This window comes from Oryza sativa, chromosome 11 (genome assembly GCF_034140825.1).
Source record: "Oryza sativa Japonica Group chromosome 11, ASM3414082v1".
NCBI lineage: Eukaryota > Viridiplantae > Streptophyta > Magnoliopsida > Poales > Poaceae > Oryza > Oryza sativa.
This window is the reverse complement of record NC_089045.1, coordinates 25,404,178-25,428,337: the sequence shown is the minus strand read 5'-3', so window position 1 is coordinate 25,428,337 and position 24,160 is coordinate 25,404,178. Positions and strand designations below refer to the sequence as shown.

Genomic DNA, 24,160 nt, shown 5'->3' with positions numbered 1-24,160 from the left:
CTCGAAGGTGCAATAGACTCAGCTCGAGCTTGGGCAGACGAGCTTGCTCGAGCTCAGCTCATTGACAGCCCTACACACACACAAAAGTTTGAGCTTACAAGAAAAGACCAATTCATCAATTATGCTCCAACTCAGTTTTCAGGATACGGGCAATACACTTATATTGCAGGTATCAATCATCCGACGTGGAATGAAAGTAGGCTGAAAAAGTTTATTTAATTGCACAGGTCAAAATTTAAACTCAAAAATTATGTGTCTAATATCATATTGATTTATATACATCAACTAATTCAACTAAAGGCTCAAATCAATAACAGATAACGGGAAATTTACTTGTATTTTACTACTATCTCAGCGTTTATATAGCAATGTAGGATTGAGCTGTCTAAATTCATAGTATTATTATGATGTATAATTTTAAGATTGTTGTCTTATGTGACAGTGGAATTTGTGATTTACAAGAAGCCATAGCCTACTCTATAAAGCTATATAACCGTGAGGCACCACGACTACCGACGTACAGTGCGACATACACTGAGGAGATGTATCACTGTGTCTCGCTCTTGAGTAGTTCATTACTACATAAATTATTTTTACGAACGGTCAAAAGTGTTTTTTTTTTCATGTGAACGGGTGATCCTCATGCACTCAAAGATCTATGAAAATAAATTTGATGAAAAAAATAAAAATTTGAAAAATCCAAAACTCTAATCTGCATCGGCGCCATTGCAGCCCGCTATCATAGCCGCTATGTAGGGCGACAGATCCGGCCCTCCCGAGGGTGGCGCAGCCAGATCCACCGCCTGCCGTCGCCGTAGCTGCTCCCAAGGGCAGTGGATCCGACCCTTTCGCAGACACCGTCGTGAGGATCTGCTATTCGTCGTCGCTGCAGCTGCTCTTGGCCGCCGGCGTCTGCTCCTGCTCGGAGAGGAGAAGAGAGAAAGAGAAAGGAGAGAATAATCAAGAGAGGACAGGGGGAGAGAGGGGAGGAGTTGAAAAAAAATTTGAAGTGTTGAGAGGGAAAAGAGAGTGGAGGGGAGAAAAAAAATCTATGGAGAAAAGAGTGTATTTTTGCATTTGTATCACTTAGGGGTCCGTATGTGAAAATTATGTGGCCTTTTAGAGGACGCATAAAAAAATATGCTCATTTTTGCATTCGTCCCCTTAAAGCGTCAGGCCAGAGAAGCGTGGCTAAGGCCTTGTTAATTAGTTGCGGAAAAATTTTGAGTTTGGTTATCACATCAGATATACGGACACACATTTGAAGTATTAAATGTAGTCTAATAACAAAACAAATTACAGATTCTGCCAAGAAACTGCGAGGCAAATTTATTAAGCCTAATTAATCAGTTATTAGCAAATGTTTACTGTAGCACCACATTGTCAAATCATGGCGCAATTAGGCTTAAAAGATTCGTCTCACAATTTACACGTAATCTGTGTAATTGGTTTTTTTCTCTATATTTAATATTCTATACATGTGTCCAAATATTTGACGTGACAGCATGAAAATTTTCGTTTTGGGAAGGCAATGCGGCCCCCCGCGTGTTTGCCTGGCGGTTTCCCCCCATCGCAGCCGCGCGCAAGTATTTATATATACAACTTTGCATTCGTTTGTCGCGCTATCCGACCCTGCACGCTCCGCCTTGATTTAGCCTAGTCCGGTGAGACTTTTGTACTTAGCTTTTACCTTCTTACTTAGTTGTTATTAATTCCACACATTTGCTTGCTGCTCAGTTTTTGTCGATCGATGCGAAATTTTTTGGTTCTTAATTTTCATGACTCGCGCGTTCTACCTGCTCTAAGTTTGTTGCTACTCCTTCCCTCTGCTGAATTAATTTTAACGTTGAAAATAAGATTTTGAGTAAATTATATATATGTTACAACAACTTGACAGGTGGGTGCGATATAGTTCAAAAACTTAAGAATTGAACGTCCGAGTGCAACAACTTGACAAGTAGGTACGTTCTAGTACAAGAACTTAACAATTTATAATATTTTGATGCATCAATTTGACTAAGCATATGCTAGGTGAATTTTTTTTCACGATGTCAATATGCCATCACATAGTAATCCTACGGATATTATTTTATAATATTGAATTTAATCTTTAAGAATTATACCGCACATACAATTTACATTCAATTATCTTTTAAGATTTTTTTTGTTTTCTTCACCTTCTCAAATATCAACCAAATATAATAATTTCTACATTCAGTTAAATTGACTTTCAGTTATTAGTTATTAGGATAAAAATATAAATATACTGCAAATAATTAAGTTACCGCATAACAATTTATTTATTATATCAAAATCGTATCTACCCTGCAAGTTGTTGCATTTATGTGGTCACTTATAAAATTGTTATACTAAATTGCACTTACCTACCAAGTTGTTGCACTGGAACGCTTATTTTTCAAGTTCTTGCAATAAATTGCACCCACCTGTCAATTTGATACACCGTGGGTGCAATTTATTCTAAGATTTTATCTTTTGTTTAACAAAATGGATTTGATATAACGGCTTTGTTTAAATCTCGTGAAAATAAATATGAAGATTAAGTGTTTTACGTAAAACGAGGTGGTAATAACTTATGATTAATTGAGTTTTAATTATTACAAACTTGAAAAATGGATTAATCTGATATTTTAGAACAACTTTTATATAGAAATTTTTTGTACGAAACGCACCGTTTAGTAGTTTGAAAAACGTGCCACGAAGATCCAAAACTTTATTCCCCCTTTGTTGGGTTCTCGAACAGGGCCAACGTTTGTAAAGTCCAATACCATATTGTAATAGCACTTTCCAAAACAAATCTACGTATATCATTAGTTTTGTTTTTAAACTATGTATTTATGAAAATACTGATGGTCCAAGTTTAATTAAAAGATATCTACATAGGAGTATGTCATTATAATTGAATGCAATACCAAATTCCAGTTGCAGGATGGCCACACAATAGGGCTAGGATATGAATGAGATCAAGGCCACTGTTTCGTATGAACTTTGTACCGATGTGCTGCTAGCTTAATATAGATGATTTATTTGCTTGAATTTCTTTAGGTAACAATTAAGATGTTAATATGTACTGGTCATCATTAATTAGTTCCACATTTTATACGTAGTGATGCAACACATGCTTTTTTTCAATGTGTGGCTCAGCGTTTATCTTATTGTGCTAAGAGAGTAGTGAAGTCTTAGCATATCTACAGTGTCATGGATTATTCGACCACTAGACGTAGTATCCGCTATTTTTCAATGTGTGACTCAGCTTTTATCTTCTTGTGCAAAGAGAATCACAAAGTCTTGGTATATCTACAGTATTTGTTATGGATTATTCGACCACTAGACATAGTATCCGCTAATTTTTCAATATGTGACTTAGTGTTTATCTTATTGTGCTAAGAGAGTCGCAAGGTCTTGGCATATCTACCGTATTTGTGATGGATTATTCAACCACTAGACGTAGTATCCGCTATTTTTCAATGTGACTCAGTGTGTTTATCTTATTGTGCTAAGAGAGTCGTGAAGTCTTAGTATATCTACAGTATTTGTTATGGATTATTCGGCCACTAGACTTAGTATCCGCTATAACGCTTGCTTTGTTGACTCACGCGGTTACGCCTTGGCTAGTCCGTTTTCTGCTATTTCTGCCTTGGCTGTATGTGACGGCCCGTACATATCATGGAAAAGTTTCCATAGGAGACACTCAAATGCTGTCCTATGGAATACTGTCTGAAATAAATACAGTGAGTGGTTTATAGGTACCCGTTTTTAATTTAATCCTAATAAAAAATGAAAACTTTTTTATAGGAGTTGATTTTAGACAAACCAGCATCTATAAAAGATTGAGGAGAGGAATAGTATGGTCACCTGTACCATCTAGCCCGACCGCTCATTCTGGCCGGATTCCACCTACTTACTATCTGTGGTGGGAATAAAAGAGATCTTTCCCTGCAAATTTGTTTGCGTAATTATTGATTTAGCTATGTCGGGCGTAGGGTTTACATTCATGGTTAATGTCAAGAAAGATTTACGAATTATTGAAATCAGCTTTAGTTTTGTATATTCAGGCAAGAATTAATCCTAGGTGCAAATATTTAGCGTTCGCTACGGTATGTTTGGTAGAACTTCTGGCAGCTGTAGCTTCTCCCAAAATCAGAAGCTCCCCAAATAGTTCAGTATTTTTCTAGATTTTAATAAACTATAGTTGTACAATCCAAAAAATTAATTAGAAGCCAGAAGCTGAGAAAACCAGCATTTTCAGATTCTTAGAAGCTGGCTACCAACTAGTTGCTTCTCATAATTCCACGGTAATACCGACGGGTAGGATCTAGAGGAATTCAGGCAGAAGTACTGCCTCCTTTATTGGATCGCATGTGAACTGGCTTTTCAGAGACCTAAAAAGACGAAACCCCTCTCCTCTCTCTATAACTAGAGAGATAAGACTGCTATAGATAGTGGTTACAACAATGATAATGAATGATAAGTTGATAAACATGTCCTTGGTACGTGTATAAATGGGATAACTTATAGTCGTGTGCCTTCTTTATATATTATTATTATTATTATTATTATTATTATTATTATTATTATTATTATTATTATTATTATTATTATTATTATTATTATTATTATTATTATTCCTAGCTATGAAATGTATGAGTAATTAAATATGTACTCTAAACTTTTTAGATTTTAAGTGAAACTTGGTGTTACTAATGATATATAATATAAATTTATGGTTCTTTTTCGAATTCCGTAATTGAAACTTAGCACATGCTATCCGTAATCCTCATATCAACATCATTTAGCGAATAATTTATCACATACACTACTACAGAAACCCTAATCGGTGCCAGTTGGAAAACCCTAATAGATGCCGGATTTCCCAACCGGCACCACGGAGACGGCACCGATGACTTCGGTCATTGGTGCCGGTTTCAAAACTGGCATCTATATATGTAATAGATGCCGGTTTTTAGGTTAGAACCGACACCTATTAGGGGAGAAATGTGCCTATTCCAACTCAGCCATGTGGTTGTCCTAATAGGTGCCAGTTTTTTTAAAACACCGGCACCTATAAATCCCATATATAGGTGCTGGTTTTAGCCCAAAAGGGACACGTGGCAAGCATAATAGGTGTTGGTTTGTAATGAAAAACTGGCACCTATATGTTGGGTAAAAAAAAATTAAAAATAGCAATACCTGACAATTTCACATACAAATAGCAGCACCTGACAATTCCAATATGCTTTATATTCACAACCACATAATCCAAATCACACAATTCACATGCATTCACCAACAAAGAGCCACATTCACATTCACATCACATTTGCATATAGGCACATTCATATTCATAGCCAAATCATTCACATTTACAAATATATATACCTAAGTCTAAAAATCCTAAGTTCAAAACCTTCTAAGTCTAAATCCTAAACATTTGCAAATATATCCTAAGACAGAAATTCCTAAGTCTAAATTTCCCAAGTCTAAATTGAAAACATTTGCATATATATGTCCTAAGTCTAAATTCCTAGGTGCAAATTTCCTATGTCAAATTGAAAACACAAGGACATATCTTAAGCACTTTTTTCTTACTTCTGTTGCTCTAGAAATGTAGATCCCTTGAGTTTTACTCTCCTTGATCTATAGGTTGTCTTTGGACAAGTCAAGAAGGTCCCTGAGATACAATGAAATAAAGTTTGATACTCTCTAACATTCGAATCTGTACAGAGAAAGCATAAGAAAATATTCTCAACAACACTGTCATGACTAGAGGCCATGACGGGATAAACACCGCCAGGAAGATAGCCTGGCGGCGTCGGCTCCTAGAGAAGGGATGTAGATCTAGTCTAGGGAGAAGAACATTATTGGAAGGGAGAGGTTAGACTAATTGATATTCATTGCTTGATGATAATAGACACAATCTCATCCTTATATAGATGACATAGCTTGACCCCTAAGTAAGGATTCAATCTAATCTTATCTCTAACTCAATCTAATCTTATATCTAACTTAATTGATATGGGCTGCATATGGGCCTCTTCCTTCCGGCCCAATGCCAATGACATTATACCCCTCCTTTTGAGCAGCTCGTCCTCGAGCTGCAACACGGACTTCTAAACTCAAATGACTCCAATCTAAGATAACATAAGCTTTTTACATCTCGACTTATTAGATTAATTGGAATAGAAGATAAAGCCAATACGAAAAAATATGTTCTACTAGCAGGAGGTGGATCCCGTCCTACGTCTCGTAAAGAAAGGACGAGGCCATGCCGTGCCACAAGCCTGGAACCAATGCAACTCCATATAAATTCTACGGCTAGTCCCAACCCAAGACACTAGACATAGTTTACATAAACTCCACATCATCAAGAAACTAGTACTAGACACTACTCTTTCAAAACAAACACCACTTTTCTATATTTAAATTTAATACTACTTATCTCACATGATATCTTGGATGTTGTAGATGGGCCAAGGTCTCACATCCAAGATGGGCCCGTTAGTCTGCAGCCGAGGTCTACCTGGCCAACCCAACAGCCAAGCCATGAGTTGCGGCACTGGAAGGCCACTCCACTTGATCGACCCAAATGAATAGTTGTCGGCCCATTAGAAGCAGAGAAAAAACCCTATCGTCAGCTTCTCTCGTCCGTAGCGCCTCCAAACAATGAGGACGCGAACCTACTGTGTGAAAAGAATGGCGTTGATGTGTTTCTTTCTCGCCCAGCAAGACGTGCCGCCCATCCAACCCACCAACTGCCACCTCCAAGATCAGCGCCGCCGCTGCCGCATCTAGAGCTCGCGGAAATAGTTCGTCCATCATTCGTCGTCCTCGTGGGCCCACAACAACGGCTCTGCTCGCCTCCATCACTCCACCTTGCCGACGATGACGCCGTTGCCAAGTCCAACTCCAAGAGGTCGATGGCCGCCTTGGCATGGCCTGTGACGCAGATCTGCTCGCTTGGAGATCTTGAAGTTGTGACGACATGGAGGCCACTGGACGGATTGACTGAATTGATGGCATATCAAGCGCCGGCGTCACCGTTAGTCCCATTGCCGCCCTTCTTCCTTTTCTTTTGCCAGCTCCTCCTGCAAAAATGCTACCAAGTCCTGCAGGACAGCCCTCAACTCCTTGATGTCTTCCTTCCACTCCGTGATGATCATGGAGAGAGATGTCACCGGTGTCGTGGAGTTGTTGGACGGTTGCTCCCACTGTATGTCCAACCAACAACCATCATAGATGGCACGGCCGTTGAGGTTCCAAGCATGCTCAGCGGCTGCTCGAGTTTGAAACGGAACAGAGGCTTCCACATATGTTCCCATCTGGTGCACTTCAATCTTCTTTTCTACTCCATAGCCATCAAACAATTGGTGGAGTAGATACTCATCCACCGGGTACAATAGATGACTCACCGTGACACGGAGAACTCACTCGGCATCAGAAGCTATGGTGAGTGGCTCTGATACCAAGTTGTCATGACCCGAGGCCATGACAGGATAAACACTGCCGGGAAGATAGCCAGGTGGCGTCGGCTCTTGGAGAAGGGATGTAGATCTAGGCTACGGAGAAGAACATTATTGGGATGGAGAGGTTAGACTAATTGATATTCATTACTTGATGATAATAGACACAATCCCATCCTTATATAGATGGCATAGCTTGACCCCTAAGTAAGGATTCAATCTAATCTTATCTCTAACTCAATCTAATCTTATCTTCAACTTAACAAATAATGCTGTCCTAACTTAATTGATATGGGCTGCCTATGGGTCTCTGCCTTCCAGCCCAATGCCCATGACAAACACTGACCTTACTTATTCCAGATACTCCACCTGAGAAATGGCATATCAATGTGAGTAAAGATTTAGTGATGTGGGTTCAAATTCAGAACATGAGGCTGGAACGTTTACCATCGGCAACTTCACACTCCACATAGCGATGCTTTCTGATGATTGTAGAGATTGAAAAAGCTCATGTACAACTCTTTGGACTAGTCCAGTTGTCTGCTTATTGCAATGCGGGATGCTCGGCCCCTGTGCCAACATCCAAATTAAACAAAATCATAAGTCAAAGCTGAAGTGATGCAGTCAGTCATCATCCCTTAAATTAATCCCAGCAATGTGCATCCTGACATCCAACCAAATACGTGGCAAATTCGCATTGGAGAAAACGTTAACTGCATAAGTGCATAGGGCCAAGGCCAACCAAATAAAACACAAATTAAACTAGACAATTTGCACGCATTGCGCGCCCTATCAGGAGTCCAACAAAGCGTTACCAATAAGCATATGTGGGCGAATAAAATTAAAGATCCATACTCTCGCTGAACAACAAAGCATTAGATTTAACCATAAGACATAATCATTACTCTTATAGTGAGGACATGACAAAATAGGAGCTGTTTAAATGACAACATGTTTAAATACAGGGAGCATTGGTTAATGGTTACCAACCTTTTCTTAACCAAAGACATTTAGGGCTTGTTCGGACTAAAGGATTGGAAAAACATGGGAATAGGAAAAACACAGGAATACTATAGGATTGTATGTGCAAAACGTAGGATTGAAAAACATAGGAATTTGATGGTGTGGAGCGTTCGGAATACAGGAATATATAAACTATAGGAATTTTCCAATCAACAGTAATCTCATAGATTATAGTCTAATTAAGCAATAAAATATTAGTCCCATCATGTCACTCCAACTGATTAGGGCTTGATTTCCTCGGTCTTACGTGAAGGAAATGAAAAAAAGAGGTCAGAGTCCATGTATTTTTTCCTGCGTTTCTCCCTTGGAATCAAGGGCGGTGGAAAGTTTCCCTTGGTTTTCCTGTGATCCACTTTTGCTATCCGAATGATAGGAAAGGAAAAATTCCTATTGAACAGGATTCCTTCAAAAATCCTCTAGAAATCCTCTAATCCGAATAAGGCCTTACAAAGTAAAATGGTTGACTTCTAGCTAAACCAAAGCCATTACAGAGTAAATGGTTCACTTCAATCCGGCGAAAGTTAAATGGTTCACTTCTAGCACTACATAGCTAGTGCAGCCCATAATTTATTTTATAGAAACATTGGATGAAGGTAGACAACTGCATTTAGATCACAATAATCTTTGATACCTGCTGACACTAAAACTTTTCATCATATCATATAAAAAAATCGACAGATCTCTCAAGATCAGAAAAACAGATTAGATGGCATTCTATTTTAAATCTCTAACACAAAGGGTTCGATTCTATATATTATAGGGTTCCATTCTATATACTCTCTAACACAAAGGGCTAGGTACGTGTAGAATCTGAAATAAATCCCAACTCGGCAAAGTGGTGGTGGAGGCCCTCATCAGATCGATGCCCTAATAGAGGCTGAGCAGACGACATTTCGTGTTCCAGAGAGAGAGAGAGAGCTCACCAGGTCGAGCCGGCCGCGAGGGCCTCCACCGCCGCCGCCGCCCCCACCTTCCTCCCCTTCCTTGCCCGGCGCCGCCCTTCCCTCTCCCCTCCGCGCCGCCCCGCCGTGCCAGCCCGCCCCTGCTGCTCCGCTCGGCCAAGAGAAAGAAAGAGCGAGAGGAGAGAGAGAGAGAGAGAGAAAAGAACGAGAAGCAGAGAAGAGATAAGGGAGGAAGGAAAGAAGCAGGAGACTAGAAGAAAGAAGAGAAAAGGAAGTGGGACCCGCGGGACCCACATCTCCCCTCCCCTTTGACCACTTTGACTTTACAGCCAGACACCAACGGATTATGGGTGTGTTTAGTTTCTAAAAAAAGTTGAAAGTTTAGAAAAAAAAGTTGAAAGTTTACGTGTGTAAAAAAGTTTTTATATGATATGATATGATGGAAAGTTGGGAATAGGGGGAAACTAAACACAGTATATATGAAAAGCGTCGGTTTTGACTAAGAGCAGGTACCGTACAATAGCATTCTATAAGCATACTTCCTACGTCCCACGATACTTGGCTTTCTAGTATTTAAAAATTATTCTAAAATAGTTGTCATTTTGAAGTACTACATGTCACATTAACCACTTCCAATTTAAATTTCTCCTCATTCTACCCCTAACCACCATCCCACATCCAACTATGTATTATTAATTAAGGGGTATTATATTCTTTTTCTTTTAACCTTAGTATATGCTAAACAATCCAGTAAAGGAAAAGAGATAAAAGCAGCGGGCTATAGATTTGTAGCCAGCTACAGCACGGACTCCAAGACGTAATGTGTTTATGATAGGTAGGATTAGATATTAATAGTATAGTAAACAACTATTGTATGAATTAGCTATTACATTCACTATAAATTATTTGGAGCTAGTAGTTGGCTATACTATTAAACTTCCTCTAAGAACCGTCATCTATTTCTTTTTCCCAATAAAAGTGCCGCTTCTATGGTGGTGGGTCCCACGCCAACTTAAAGATACCCGTTTCTATATCTGACAAAGGAACAGTCATCTATTTTTTTCCCACAAAAGTGTCTAGGGTGTGTCTCACACCAACTAAAAGATGTCGGTTTCTATATCTGACAAAGGTAAAAGATGCTGTTTTTTTATAAAGTGGCACCTATTAGGATATAAAGATGCCGGTTCTTGGTATTTTGCCGGGCTCACGGACGCGTGGGTCGGCGCGTGGGTGGCTAAGACATTATATGTGTCGTTTTATCACTTTCGGTACCTATAGTGCTGATATTTATTTGATGTTTTGTAGTATTGATAGCGGTTCAGCCTAGTTGAGTTGGCGAAGAATGAATTAGTCGCACGTTCCCGAAATATACCTAACACGTATCTAGCATTCCATAGTGACCATTTTTTTTTTCTGTGAATGCAACATTTTTAGCGTAGAGACATGGTTTAATGATGATTTTGCTTATGAGCAATTAAAGGTCCATGCATGTTGCAACATTTTACCTAGAAAAAACACAAATCGTGCATTTATCTTCTTGTATATTTGAAATATTTTCTAGTGGATTTAAAAAGGGTGTGAAAGCGGCCGGCTGATAAATAACACTGTTATAATAACAACCAGGGGGAAGTGAAATCATTCACGGATGACGGCACGTGATTTACCATTACGTTATTTAGAAGAAATTACAGATGGATTTTCAGACAGCAGAAAAGTTGGGAGTGGTGGGTATGGAGAAGTTTACAAGGTACAACTTATTTTGTGATTGTATGTTTATTATGGATAAATTCCACACTATGCGCCACTGTGTTTCACCCATGCATGTCGACAACACGTCACATCCATTATGATTTCAACCTGAAACCAAATTTCAGTGCATATTTAGGGGAGTGTTTTGATCCAGGGTGTAAAGTTTTGGCGTGTTACATCGGATATTGTTTTGGGTGTCGCATGGGGTATTCGGGCACTAATAAAAATAACTAATTACAGAATCCGTCAGTAAACCACGAGACGAATTTATTGATCCTAATTAATCCGTTATTAGCAAATGTTTAATGTAGCACCATATTATTAAATCATGGAACAATTAGGCTTAAAAGATTCGTCTCGTAAATTAGTCACAATCCGTGCAATTTGTTTTTTTAGCGTATATTTAATAATTTATGCAGGTGTTCAAACGTTCGATGTGACAGGGTGTAAAATTTTAGGGTGGGATCTAAACAGGGCCTTAGTCATTGGATAAACCTAGGTGGCACAAAGTAAGAAAGTGTAACAAAAGTTGTCCAAGAGTATATATGATACTAATCTATTAGATATATATCACAAACAGGGAGTGGAAAGAGCAGGGACAGAAATTGCCGTCAAGAAGCTTTATCATATGTCAGGGATTGATGATACACAATTTAGGAATGAATTCAATAACCTTATGAAGATTCAGCATCCAAATATTGTAAGGTTAATTGGATATTGTTATCAAGTACATAAAACGCATATCGAGCGCAAGGGAGAATTTGTTTTTTCCAGTATCATATACAGAGTTCTCTGCTTTGAATATTTGCAGAATGGAAGCCTTGACAAGCATCTATGTGGTACGTTGCACTTTGATTACAGAAAGAACTACATGATTTCTTCAATTTACCTTGTAGTTAGTTGGTTTGCTTGGCTGTGTCCATCCGGTTGGATGCAGAGGTTTGGTTTTACCTATTTTACAAAAACGTAAGTTAGATGCATTTTGTCTACTTGTGCAGAAGAATCTCATGGACTTGATTGGTGCACAAGGTACAAAATAATCAAAGGGACTTGTGAAGGTTTATATTACCTTCATGAGCGATTGAAAGAGTCAATTTATCATCTAGACCTTAAACCCGCCAATATACTGCTTGATAAGAACATGGACCCAAAGATCGCAGATTTTGGTTTATCAAGGCTTTTCGGTGGAACACAAACTCATACCACCAGGAATTGCAAAGGCACCGAGTTAGTAAATTTCTTATTTAAACTCAATCTTCTTAATTTTTATGTAATCAGTCAAACAGTGCCTGTTTAAGAAATTATACACCGCATTCTGCTTGGCATTTATGCTACCATGCAGGTATTACATGCCACCGGAGTATATACAGAGACGCCAAATCTCAAATAAGTATGATATTTTCAGCTTAGGTGTTATAATCCTGCAGATAATAGCAGGTCCTTTGGGATATTCCAAATGTGATGACATGCCCCCCCAACAATTTATTGAGCTTGTAAGAAAAGTTTTTACCTTTGATAAAGATCCAATTGTTATTTCATCAAATATTATCCATTATTACGTTACACTTTCGCATGATAGGTTTTATATATAATAGGTAGCAGGATTTGTACTACAGCCTCTACCCCATGGGCAGGCGACGAATGTTTGCTAATTTAATTTACAAGACATTTCGTATGTTACTTTGTCCAGAAAAACAACGGTATATGTTATCATCTATAGCTTGTATTACAATTTTGCAGGTATGCAAGAAATGGAGGGATAGGATGGAGGCAACATCAAACTATGCATCAACCGAAGAAGATTGCCAACGATTAAAAAGATGCATTGAAATAGCATTACGTTGCGTGGAGGTGGAGAGAAAGAATAGACCTAGTATGCGGGATATTATTCGTGAATTGAAACAGATAGACGAAACTAGTAGTTCAATGTCATCCTGGAACAAGGTATATATGATCATCTACTAAAAGTGCCCCCACTCCAAACGGAATCAAATGCAAAAGGCATGCAACAGATTGTCGTAACAAATGAACTAAAAAGAATTATAATTCGCACCGTATTGCTAAACCTCTAGGCATGCTTTCTGAAAACCTCATATAGCAGACTTCCCAAAAATGTTATACCCGACTATATACTCCCTCCGTCCCTAAATATTTGGCACCGTTGATTTTTTAAAACATGTTTGACCGTTCGTCTTATTCAAAAAATTTAAGTAATTATTAATTATTTTCCTATCATTTGATTCATTGTTAAATATACTACTACTACTCAAGTTTCTTTAATAATATTCACAAAACTTTTTAAATAAGACGAACGGTCAAACATGTTTGAAAAAGTCAATGGCATCAAATATTTAGAGACCGAAGGAGTATAAATTATCTCCCCCATGTATGTTTTTTTTCTATTTTGGATAGTGAAGCGATAATTTTCGTTCTCTTTATTTAACAACTAGGTAAAAAAAAAAGAAAGCAATTATATATAACAACTAGGGCTAGCTGCACACAAGTACACAACCATATTTAATTATGTGGACCATGATTTAAATTTTGGTGGATAGTCCTGCACCAGGATTCCACCATGACAATGATAATGCTTCGCAATATACATTAACTTCTTCTGAAGAAAAATATAGATTAATTTATACCACACTTTTTAGTGTTAATTTTTAAGTAGTACTGCCACTAAAAAGTGTGTGGTGGCATTGCTAGCTGTCCCATTTGTCTTACGACGTAGTAGTACATTAATTTTTCATTACCATATGCTCAGGTGAGGATTGCCAAGATTGGGCAGTGGGGTGGAATTGGAGGTAATTATCGTGATATTGAGGTGGCACCCTGCCGTCTAGGAAGCTTGATGATCGGTTGTGGTGAAGTCATCTACTCAATTGCCTTCTCATACTACGACTACAATGGACAGCAGCACAAAGTAGGTCCATGGGGCGGTGATGGACCTGATAAAGGTGTCAACCATACGGTGAGTGTAAATGTTAGCCAAAGTTATTACTGCCTTAAGTCAAAAGGAATGCTGTTATATTAAGAGACAATTCATTACATACAGTTAAGAGTAAATGTACTTGGTCAAAGTTATTACCCCGTTAATAAGTAAAAAGGAATGTTGTTTCATGTTTTGGGCTTATGAATGTTAATGATGTATCAGAGTTACACCAAAATATATAGTCGTCGGACCACGGTCAGCATGCGTACGTCCAACACCATATATAATATATATTATATGTCATTATGTAAAATACTTTATTTATAAACAAGAGTTAAATCGGAGTATAGTTGAAACCACGTCTCATTGACTTTAAAAAGTTTGCGATGATTTTTAATAGAGGGATTAGTTCCGAATTCTCACAAGAAAGCCAAGAAAAGCGCGCGCATATGCGCTAATTGCTTAGTTTTCCGTTTCTTCTGCTATAATCCATGTTTTCTCCTTGAAATGCTTGCAGATTCAGTTCAGCCTATCAGAGTATCTAACGGGAATTTCTGGAACAATCGCTAGCTCACCATATGGTGTTATTATAACATCACTTACTTTGGTCACAAATACCCGTACTTACGGACCTTACGGTCAAGTAGGAGGAACCCCATTCCAGATTCCTATACAAATTAAAGGCAGCATTGTTGGTTTCTTTGGACGTGTAGGTTGGTATGTAGACGCATTTGGCATATATGTGAACCCTAATCAGGATGCAACACACGAAGATGAGGTACTCTGTTGATTAGTACACCTCCTGTCTCTCTCTCTCATTTTTTTTTTATTTCCGTTCTAACTTTTGGCTTCTCATCTATTTGCATTTGTGAGGCTGCGGTTGTTAAGATTGGGCCATGGGGTGCAAATGAAGGGGAGGCACACGACATCGACGTGTTACCATGTCGACTTGAAAGTGTGGCAATATGTAGTTCTGACTACGTCGAATCATTCGGATTTTCATATAGTGACAGGAGCGGGCATCAGCACACTGCTGGTCCATGGGGCCGTCCTGGTGGGAATACTCATACGGTAAGTGATGGACTTGTTAATTTTAGGATCTAAGCACAAAAAAAATATATTCTCTTGCTCAATTTGATGGATCAAAATACACAGTCAATGACAAAATGACAAACTATTGAAACATCAGGCTTTCGGTTTTTAGTCTATTCTTTTACGCCAAATGGCTGAATAACTGAATGATTGTGATAATTATTCAAGGGTACAACCGAGTAAATTAAATATATAAAAAGTTTTTTTTTTAAATCGCACTGTCTAGGAGCTCGGGAAGCATATGTCCATTTTATCCAACCATTACATTAAGTAGGAAAGAACACACCAGAGAGCCATACAGATCAGATATGGCCTAAACTGCTGGAACCATACATGTTTCCACTTCTCGAAGCCAAGCAAAAATGGCCCTATTTTATGCTTCTTGATATATCCATCCCATTAGTTGTGCTAATGCTTGCATTATATTTTGCAGGTTCAGCTTGGCTCTTCAGAGTTTCTGATTGGGTTTTCTGGAACAACCGGTCCATCCAGTACCCTTGCAAAAGATGTCGTAACATCGCTGACTTTGATCACTAATGCCCGTAGTTACGGACCTTTCGGTCAAGTAGAAGGATCTCCTTTCCAGGTTCCAATGCGTAACAATGCCAGCATTATTGGCTTCTTCGGTCGAGGAGATCTGTATGTCAATGCAATCGGCGTCTATATCAACCCTGAACAAGAAAAGATCGAACAAGAGGTAGGTGTGTGTGTGTCTATATATGTGTGTGTGTTTGTTTCTGCCCGAGGCCCGGCATAAGGCATAGGAATTTGGCCCGGCCCAGACACGACACAGCCCGATTGGGATTGGGCCTATGCCGTCTCAGCCCGACAGCCGGGCCATGCCTGGGCTGCTCCCTCGGCACGGTGGGCTGGCTCGGCATGGCACGGTCAAAGAAAAGAAATTGAGGGATCCAACATAGACTTAATTCAGCCATTTGAGACACAGCCATATATATATTATATTATATATATATATATATATATATATATATATACACACACACATATACTTTGATTCAAATCTTCCTTTCCTTTTTATCATTGATATCTGGGTGTGGATTCTAAACACTTGAGGACACATCCCCTCGTTGTTTGCATGTAATCCAAATGATTATAAAAAATTTTAAAAAAATCAACAAAATAGATTAATATGTGATAAATCACTTTACAAACATTTTGAAAGTTAAAATTTAACTTCTAAAAATTGCAATGAAAAAAACAAATTAAACTATGGCTAGTTAACGTATAGTCGCAGTCAAATTTGTTTTTTCGTTGCAAGTTGTAAAGTTAAATTTTAACTTGCAAGTTTGTAGAGTGATTTATCATATATTAATCTCTTGTTGATTTTTTTTTCATAACCATTTGGATGACATGCATACAACGAGGGAATGTTCTTTTGAGAGTTTAGACTATTTTTCCCACTATATATGTTTCAGAAATATTTTTAAAGTTCACTATGTGGTTTTGCAATCGATTGTTAGGCTGGGATCACCAAGATTGGGCCGTGGGGTGGAAATGGAGGGAATGCTCAGGACATCGACATCACTATGCAACCCCAACGTCTGGAGAGTATAACAATTAGTTGTGGTGCTGTCGTCGACTCACTTGCATTCACATATGCTGACAAGAATGGGCACAAGCACGCTGCAGGTCCGTGGGGCGGGAATGGAGGCAGAATTCATAAGGTAGGTGTCCATTAATTCAGTGTTCTACGTTCATTTCTTCTTGAAACTCAGATAAAAAGTATTTCAACCACGTTCATAATCTTGTTCTTGCAGATTGAGCTTGGCCCTTCCGAATTCGTGACGAAAGTATATGGTACAATTGGTCCATTTGGTAAATTCTCCAGTGTTATCACGTCAATCCACTTTACCACCAATGCTGATAGATATGGACCTTTTGGACAAGGAACCGGAACTCGTTTCGAGGCTCCAATGCACAGCGATGGCAGCATAGTTGGCTTCTTTGGACGCACCTCGTCGTATGTTGACGCAATTGGTTTCTATGTTGTTCCTGTTTGAGTGTACCTCCATCATATCGACCATCTGTACCTTCTGTTTTTGGTTGTGTTTAGTTCCTTCCAAAGTTGGAAGTTTGGGTTGAAATTGGTACGATGTGACTGAAAAGTTGTGTGTGTATGATAGGTTGATGTGATGGAAAAAGTTGAAAGTTTGGATCCAAAGTTTGGATCTAAACACAGCCATGACTTTGTGTCATAGATGGATTTTCATCTCTCCGGGAATATTTCTCATGTGCCTATACTTCCCAAATATAATACAAACATCATAAATAAGTTTGAACCAATTCGATGATATGGACTAAGGATTTTTTTAAAGATGCGCCAAGTTCACATGAGTGTTTATTTTGCATCGATAGAAGGTTTGATATGCTTTACCTATGTGGTAAAGAGAGAATTGCTAATTTGAGAACTGGTGACCTAAGCATGCTCTCGCGGGCATGCTAGATCGATCAACTCTCCGGTACGTTGTACTATATGCGAATGAATGGATGAAATAATCACTTGTTAAATCACTCAATCAACAATCAATTAAGTGGAACACACTACTAATGTGGGATCGCCACAGTATAGTAAAGAACTAATTAAGCCAACCAGATGAGGGGTGAATGATCGAACTACTAAAAAACCAAACTTTTACCGGAATTAAAAGTTACTCTCGTTACGATGTAGATTGGTCTGATCGGAGTAGATTCACCGGTCTGACCGGCTGATGCGCCGAAGTCGCCTATCGCCGCCGCCGATCGGACCGTCGTACACTCGTCGGTGTGACTACCGAAACACGAGCAAACACATATCGAAGATATCTCAAAGTAGATTGAACTTTATTACTTCTATTCATGTTTACAAAGTGCAACAATAGTACTCCTCACAAAACTCTTGACTAAACTTGAAACCCAACTTTGTGCTTTGTGCGTGAGTGTTGTACAGAATTCTTAGCAATATTAAATAACACTCGTGTTATTGTAAAAGAGAGGAACTTTCTCAAAAGTAAGACCATAATATTTCAAAGTTGATATAAGCCAAAAAAAATCTATAAACAACAACTAGCAGCAGCAATATATTCAGATTTAGTGGTTGATTGAGCAACACTAGATTATTTCCTAGAAGACCATGCAACTAATGATGTACCAAGAAAATAATATGTTCCACTAGTATTTTTTATGTCGATTCGACAACCAGCAAAATCAACATCGGAATATCCACTTAAGCATATAGATGATTTTAAGGGTTATACAAATAAGGCATACCTTCTATCCTTGTGTAATGAAGTATATGGGTAAGGATACCCTTAAGTATACGGGAAGGTTACCTTAGAGATAATGGAATTTAACAGTGTATAAGGAAATCATCTCCCCGAATCGGAGTCAGAGTACTATTTAGGGAGTCCTTGATATCGTTTCATATAGATCCTCGTACTGATATACCCTAATACCCTCAAGATACGGTCTACGGGTGTCCCCGTCGACAATGGCGCACCAGCTAGAGAAACTTGGTGCTCAAGGTTTCGCTGAGATGGCTTCAAGCTCAAGGATTTCCGACAACTATCACTAGTACATAAAGGCCTATTGATGCCGATTGGAAACTGGCAATATGCCGGTTTTCCGTCCGGCACCAATAGGTCGGCACCAATACTAGCAACCGGTACCTATAGCAAAAATAGAACCGGCACCTTTGAGGCGCCCATGAGCAAAAAAAAATCGGCTCAATACATCGAGCCGATGCATTGAGCCGTCAAGCCGATCCCAAAATTTCCCCAAATCCCAAATTTCCCCCAAAGATTTCTCAGATCCATACATCACATTCATCACATTCATCACATTCAAACAATGCATCAACATCACATTCATCGAAAACAACATTCATAAAAAAAAACCAAAGAACGAACCGCCGCCGCCGGGCCGCCAACGCCACCTCCCCTCCCGCCAGATCTGGCGGAGGGGAGGACGCCGCCACCGCTACTCCGAGCGGCTGCCGCCGCCTCCGCTCCTCCGGGCGGCCGCCGCCGCTTCCGCCGCCTCCCCTCCCGCCAGATCTGGCGGAGGGGAGGACACCGCCACCGTTCCTCCGGGCGGCTGCCGCTGCCTCCGTTCCTCCGGGCGGCGGCGGCGGCGGCTGCCGCCGCCGCCTCCCCTCCCACCAGATCTGGCGGGAGGGGAGGGCGCCGCCGCCTACCGCCTCCCCTCCCTCCAGATCCGACGGAGGGGAGGGCGCCGCCGCCGCCACCCATCGCCTGCGAGCTCGCGCGGATGGAGAGAGCGAGAGAGAGAGAGATGTCGAGAGAGAGAGAGATGCGAGAGAGAGCGAGAGATGTCGAGAGAGAGAGATGCGGGAGAGAGAGATGCGAGAGCGGATGGGCTCGAGGGAGTAGATAAGGACGCCGGGTGTGGATCCGCGCGGATGGGCTCGATCGGCTGGACGGCTCGGCTCAAAGCTATAGGTACCGGTTCTTTATTTAACCGGTACTTATAATATATTATAGGTGCCGGTTTTTTAATTAAACGGTGCCTATAACATATTATATGTGCCAGTTCTTTTAAAAAAACCGGTACCTATAGTATAAGTGCCGATTCTACAGTGTTTAAAGGTGCCGGTTCTACAATTTTTCAGCCTCGAGGAGTGGGGAAAGCTCTATAGGTGCCGATTTTAAATGAACCGGCACCTATGAGCTGGTCTCTATGAGGGTTTTTGTAGTAGTGTATGCCCACAGTCCTCTTGGCCTGGCAGATCTTACCCAGCCAATGTTTGCATGGACTCAAGTCGGATGCATCATTTTCCCTGTTTTCACTGCAACTCCAATCTCGCCTTCCCCAAAGCCAGTTAGGATCGAGAACAACATTGCAAGGACAATGGAAGACAACCTAGCGCTGGCCGCTCCTCACATCCAGTCAGAAAAGAGGGCGCCGACAACTTCAGCTCTACAGAAAATTCCAAAAGCGGCCAAGCCCATGACATCTGACAATGGTCCGGTGCCAATGAGGAAATCTCCACCTAACGACAACACCTGGTGCTCGATCCACGAGACATCGCAGCACCCTTTGATCGACTGCAAGGTGATACTTCATGTGAAAGCGGAACTCAAGGCCTGCGAAAATCGAGCTATCCCGTGCACATCCCATAGAAGGAGTGGTGCCTGATTCACAAACCAAAAAGTCACCCCCTTACTAGCTGCAAGGTCTTCTAGATGATTACTAGATCTACGACCCGAGCTCATTGTTGTGTGATTCACCGACACCAAGATCAATCTCGAGCTGCACGTGTGAACAACGACAACCCTGCAGGACCCAAGACTGTATGATCGCATATGCCAGCATAGATCCTTGTGAGCCCTCCGCTATACACAGCCTCAACGATCAAGAGTCTTCAAGATCCAACTTTTCAAGTGAAGTGAACATGATCGATGGCGTTGTGGCGGACGTGCATGAAGACTGAAGAGGGCGAAATCCGTTCGGATGATCTGGGGGATCCTCGTGAACCTGAAGACTCTAACCGACACCAGCCCAACACTTGAATGCACTTGGTTCCTTGCTCAGGAAGACTACTTTCAATCCATTAACCTTTCCGGAAGGAGATGCATGGGCGAGACAAATGCAGTACCTCAACTCGGCTTTCCTGCCGCAGCCGGACAATCCTCACAGGGTCCATCCCGAGTTCAACAACCAGCCAACGACGCTCGGGCGGCCAAGAACAACGACGCTTGGGTGGCCCAGAACAACGGCGCACAAACAGCTGACATCAATTGCGCCGAGAAGAGGTTACAGCCCGCACCCTAGTCTTAACTATGCATATTGCTTGATCTTAACATTTAGGGCCCGTTTAGTTCCTAAAAAGCTTTTCCCAAAAACATCACATCGAATCTTTGGACACATACATAGAGTATTAAATATAAATAAAAAGAAAAACTAATTGCACAGTTATGGGGAAATAGCGAGACGAATCTTTTGAGACTAATTAGTCCGTGATTAGCCATAAGTGCTACAGTAACCCACATGTGCTAATGACAGCTTAATTAGGCTCAAAAGATTCGTCTCGCGGTTTCCCGGAGAGTTCTGAAATTAATTTTTTCATTTGTGTCCGAAAACCCCTTCCGACATCTGGTGAAACGTACGATGTGACACCTAAAAATTTTCTTTCCCTCCAACTAAACACGCCCTTACATGGTTTATAGTTCTTATTCGTATGTATAATGGTACAATTGTCGCATTATATTTCTTGTCTCGTTCCTCAATACATATAATACATATATAATATCATTCATGGAAATATTTACCAGCTGCTGAGAATTATCTTTGCAAGGTAGTATGTTGGAATTGGGCCTTATTATGGAATCAATATCTAGAGTTATAAACCATATATGGGGAGTGGATTCAAAACTCTTGAGGGAACGCGTGCCGGCGGAGGCTGAGGAGCAAACGAGCTCTGCAGCCTCCTCGAGTGCAAGATGCCCTTTCCCCTCTCCTTCTTTCTTCCAATTCCCTCCCCTTTCCTCTAGGGTGGCGGTGGTGGTGGTGGTGGTCCATATAGAGAAGGTGGTGACGATGGCGGTCCAAGAGGAGAAGGTAGCAGCAACGGTGGTTTAGGCGGAGAAGATGGCAGTGGCAGTGGTCCGGGCAGAGAAGGTGGTGGTGCCTTCATCGTGACCATCATCCATGCGGCATGCTGGGACATGGGCGAAGCTAGGATAAATGGTGTATAGGGTTAGTACTAACCTAGTGTTTGATGCATTGTTAGATCTTCTAAAATATGTGTATTTTCCTGTTTAAGAATCACGCCATTATGCTTTGCTTGCCTACTTATCTCTACTACATAAAAACAGAGTTGATCATCCACCCTTCTCACCTACTTCATGCGCATACCGTGCCCCTTATAAAAAAACCAAAAAAAAACTGGAGAAAGCAGACCCAACAAAACTAAGGGTGTGTTCGCATACGCTGGTTCCCAACCCGGAACAGTAACATGAAAACGGAGCAGTCCATTAACACATGATTATTTAAGTATTTGCTATTTTCTTTAAAAAAATAGATTAGTATGATTATTTTAAGTAACTTTTGTATATAAACTTTTTGAAAAAAATACACCGTTTAATAGTTTAAAAAGCGTGCGCGCGGAAAACGAGAGAGATGGTTTGGGAAAAAGGGGTGCCGAACACACCCTAAATAATGTTATGAGCAATCATTAGCTAATAGAAAATTGAATCTCTCGTTGCAAGGCATGGATATATGTATAAATTATTAAAAACCGGACATAGTAATATGTAAATAAAGTAGACATTAAATGCACAAATACTTGTTAGGAAACCGTTGGCCCATGAAGGCCCGGCCCGGTTACTCACTAATTGGGCCCATCACTAAACATGGAAGGTGGAAGAGGGAATGGCTATAAATAGAGGAGTAGAGAGGAGGATTGTACACTTGAGAATACAATGGATGAATGAGAAAGGATGCCACAACCTCATATCTTGTATCTCCACTTTTGTAGAATTACTCAATCCCTCTTAGACTACCTCGGTAGCAGGAGGGGTTGCGTAATACGTTATCAGCACGATGTTCTACCGGAGACCGAGAAAGAAGAAGGGTAATAACTCGAAGATTTGCATTGCATCCCGCTGATTCAATCGCGAAAACGAATTCCTCTCTGTGTTCTCGTTCTGGTTTTCTTTGACTCCCGATGAACACCGCCATTGCCGACTTGGAGTCACCGGCACAAGCCGATTGGGGTGTTCTATCCGCACGAGATGCGCCTCTGCCACACAGTGCCAGACGGGGACAGGCAACAGAGCATGCCATCGCGTGGACTCGCCGTTGGCTGCCATGGTCGAACACACCGTTGAACACCGAGCATCACACCGCAGGGCTGCCAAGCGACGAACTGCGAAGCCGTCGGTTGTCGCTCCGCCGCTTGCGCTACTCTTGGCACCGGCCATGGAGGAAAGAGAAAAAGAAGAACAGAAAAGAAAAGGGGAGAACACCCAGGCGACAAGCAGCGCCATTCTGGCCGCGCACCGGCCACCACGCCTCACACCACGACGGCCGCGTCCGCAACGCGCCGCCGTGAGCTGCGTCGATCTGCGCTCTGCACCGCGAGGAAACAAGAAACAAAACAAAATGAAAAAAAGGAAAAAGGGGGGAACGCGCAGCCGCCGCACGACCATCCCCCCTGCCGGCCGTCGGCCTCGCCGCGCCGTGCCTCACCACCCGCAGAGGCCCGGTCGATCCCGAGCAGAGGTCGCTACGTCGCGCACCGGCAAGCCCACCGCGCGCCGCATCCGGCCGCGTTCGCTGCCTTGCGCTCGCACTGTTGGCCCAAAACCGGGAGACGTTGGCCCAACCGGGAGAAAGCCTTTCTACACCCCAAAAGCTAGCTCATGAGGTGAGGGACCCCTCCCTTTTTAAGTTGGTGCCACTCCCCCTAAACTTTCAAATGTGGGACTATTCCCAACACGCACGACCGCCGCTGCACGGCCCCGTGCCGCCCAGACCGCTCCCATGCCGCCCCGCACGGCGTCACGCCGTGAGCCGCCTGGCCGTCCGCCGCGCCCACGAAGGGCCGCACGCCGCGCGCGCCCTTCGCCTCGGTCGGCTGTCGCGCCACCGACGTCTGCCGCCGCACGGCCGCACGCCGCCGAGGCCACTGAGTGGCCGGCTAGTACTCCGCTCCGCGCGCCATCGAGTCCACCGCCACGCCGCGCGCTCGCGCCGCCGCACGATCGCGACCGCCGGCCAGCGCTCCCGCCGCCGCACGGCCGCGCCGCCTGGCCGCACCGCCACCGCACAGGCGCGTCCGCACCGCGCCTCCTGGCCGCCGCGCCATGCCGCTCCGCGGCATAGCCGTGCGCCCCCGCCGCCGCGCCGCCCTTGGTTCGCCATGCCCGGTGCCAACGTGCGCCCGCGCCGCTGCCGCCTCGGCCGCGCCCCGCCGCACGGGTGCACTGCCGCCGCTCGCCGCCGGCCGACTGCCGCGTATGGCA

General features: G+C 41.9%; 2 protein-coding genes and 1 long non-coding RNA gene across 3 annotated transcripts; 1 reads left to right on the top strand and 2 right to left on the bottom strand.

Annotated features, from left to right (window-relative positions):
- The first annotated feature begins 1,896 nt into the window (after positions 1 to 1,896).
- LOC4350895 (mannose/glucose-specific lectin) lies at positions 1,897 to 17,507 on the top strand. Its single transcript, XM_026021530.2, has 12 exons — positions 1,897 to 1,961; positions 11,027 to 11,150; positions 11,733 to 11,991; positions 12,151 to 12,379; positions 12,495 to 12,645; positions 12,893 to 13,096; positions 13,917 to 14,123; positions 14,602 to 14,862; positions 14,958 to 15,155; positions 15,610 to 15,873; positions 16,658 to 16,861; positions 16,955 to 17,507. The coding sequence occupies exons 2-12, from the start codon at positions 11,049 to 11,051 to the stop codon at positions 17,195 to 17,197; spliced, it is 2,322 nt and encodes a 773-aa protein (XP_025877315.1). The 5' UTR covers positions 1,897 to 1,961; positions 11,027 to 11,048; the 3' UTR covers positions 17,198 to 17,507.
- On the bottom strand, positions 5,338 to 7,219 carry LOC136351138 (uncharacterized). Its single transcript, XM_066305289.1, has one exon. The coding sequence runs from the start codon at positions 7,066 to 7,068 to the stop codon at positions 6,535 to 6,537; it is 534 nt and encodes a 177-aa protein (XP_066161386.1). The 5' UTR covers positions 7,069 to 7,219; the 3' UTR covers positions 5,338 to 6,534.
- LOC9266760 (uncharacterized) lies at positions 7,607 to 9,609 on the bottom strand. The gene is made up of 3 exons (XR_010737440.1): positions 9,425 to 9,609; positions 7,926 to 8,048; positions 7,607 to 7,847 (listed from the first exon to the last, which is right to left on the bottom strand). It is a non-coding gene; the product is annotated as an uncharacterized lncRNA (long non-coding RNA).
- Positions 17,508 to 24,160: the final 6,653 nt, after the last annotated feature.

What these genes read in the sequence shown, in the direction of transcription:
- LOC136351138 (XM_066305289.1), bottom strand. Translation starts at nt 7,068, where the DNA reads ATGGGACTAACGGTGACGCCGGCGCTTGATATGCCATCAATTCAGTCA.
- LOC4350895 (XM_026021530.2), top strand. Translation starts at nt 11,049, where the DNA reads ATGACGGCACGTGATTTACCATTACGTTATTTAGAAGAAATTACAGAT. An exon ending in CAATGTCATCCTGGAACAAG is followed by an intron (nt 13,097 to 13,916) that starts GTATATATGATC and finishes CCATATGCTCAG; the next exon opens with GTGAGGATTGCCAAGATTGG. An exon ending in ATGCAACACACGAAGATGAG is followed by an intron (nt 14,863 to 14,957) that starts GTACTCTGTTGA and finishes TGCATTTGTGAG; the next exon opens with GCTGCGGTTGTTAAGATTGG.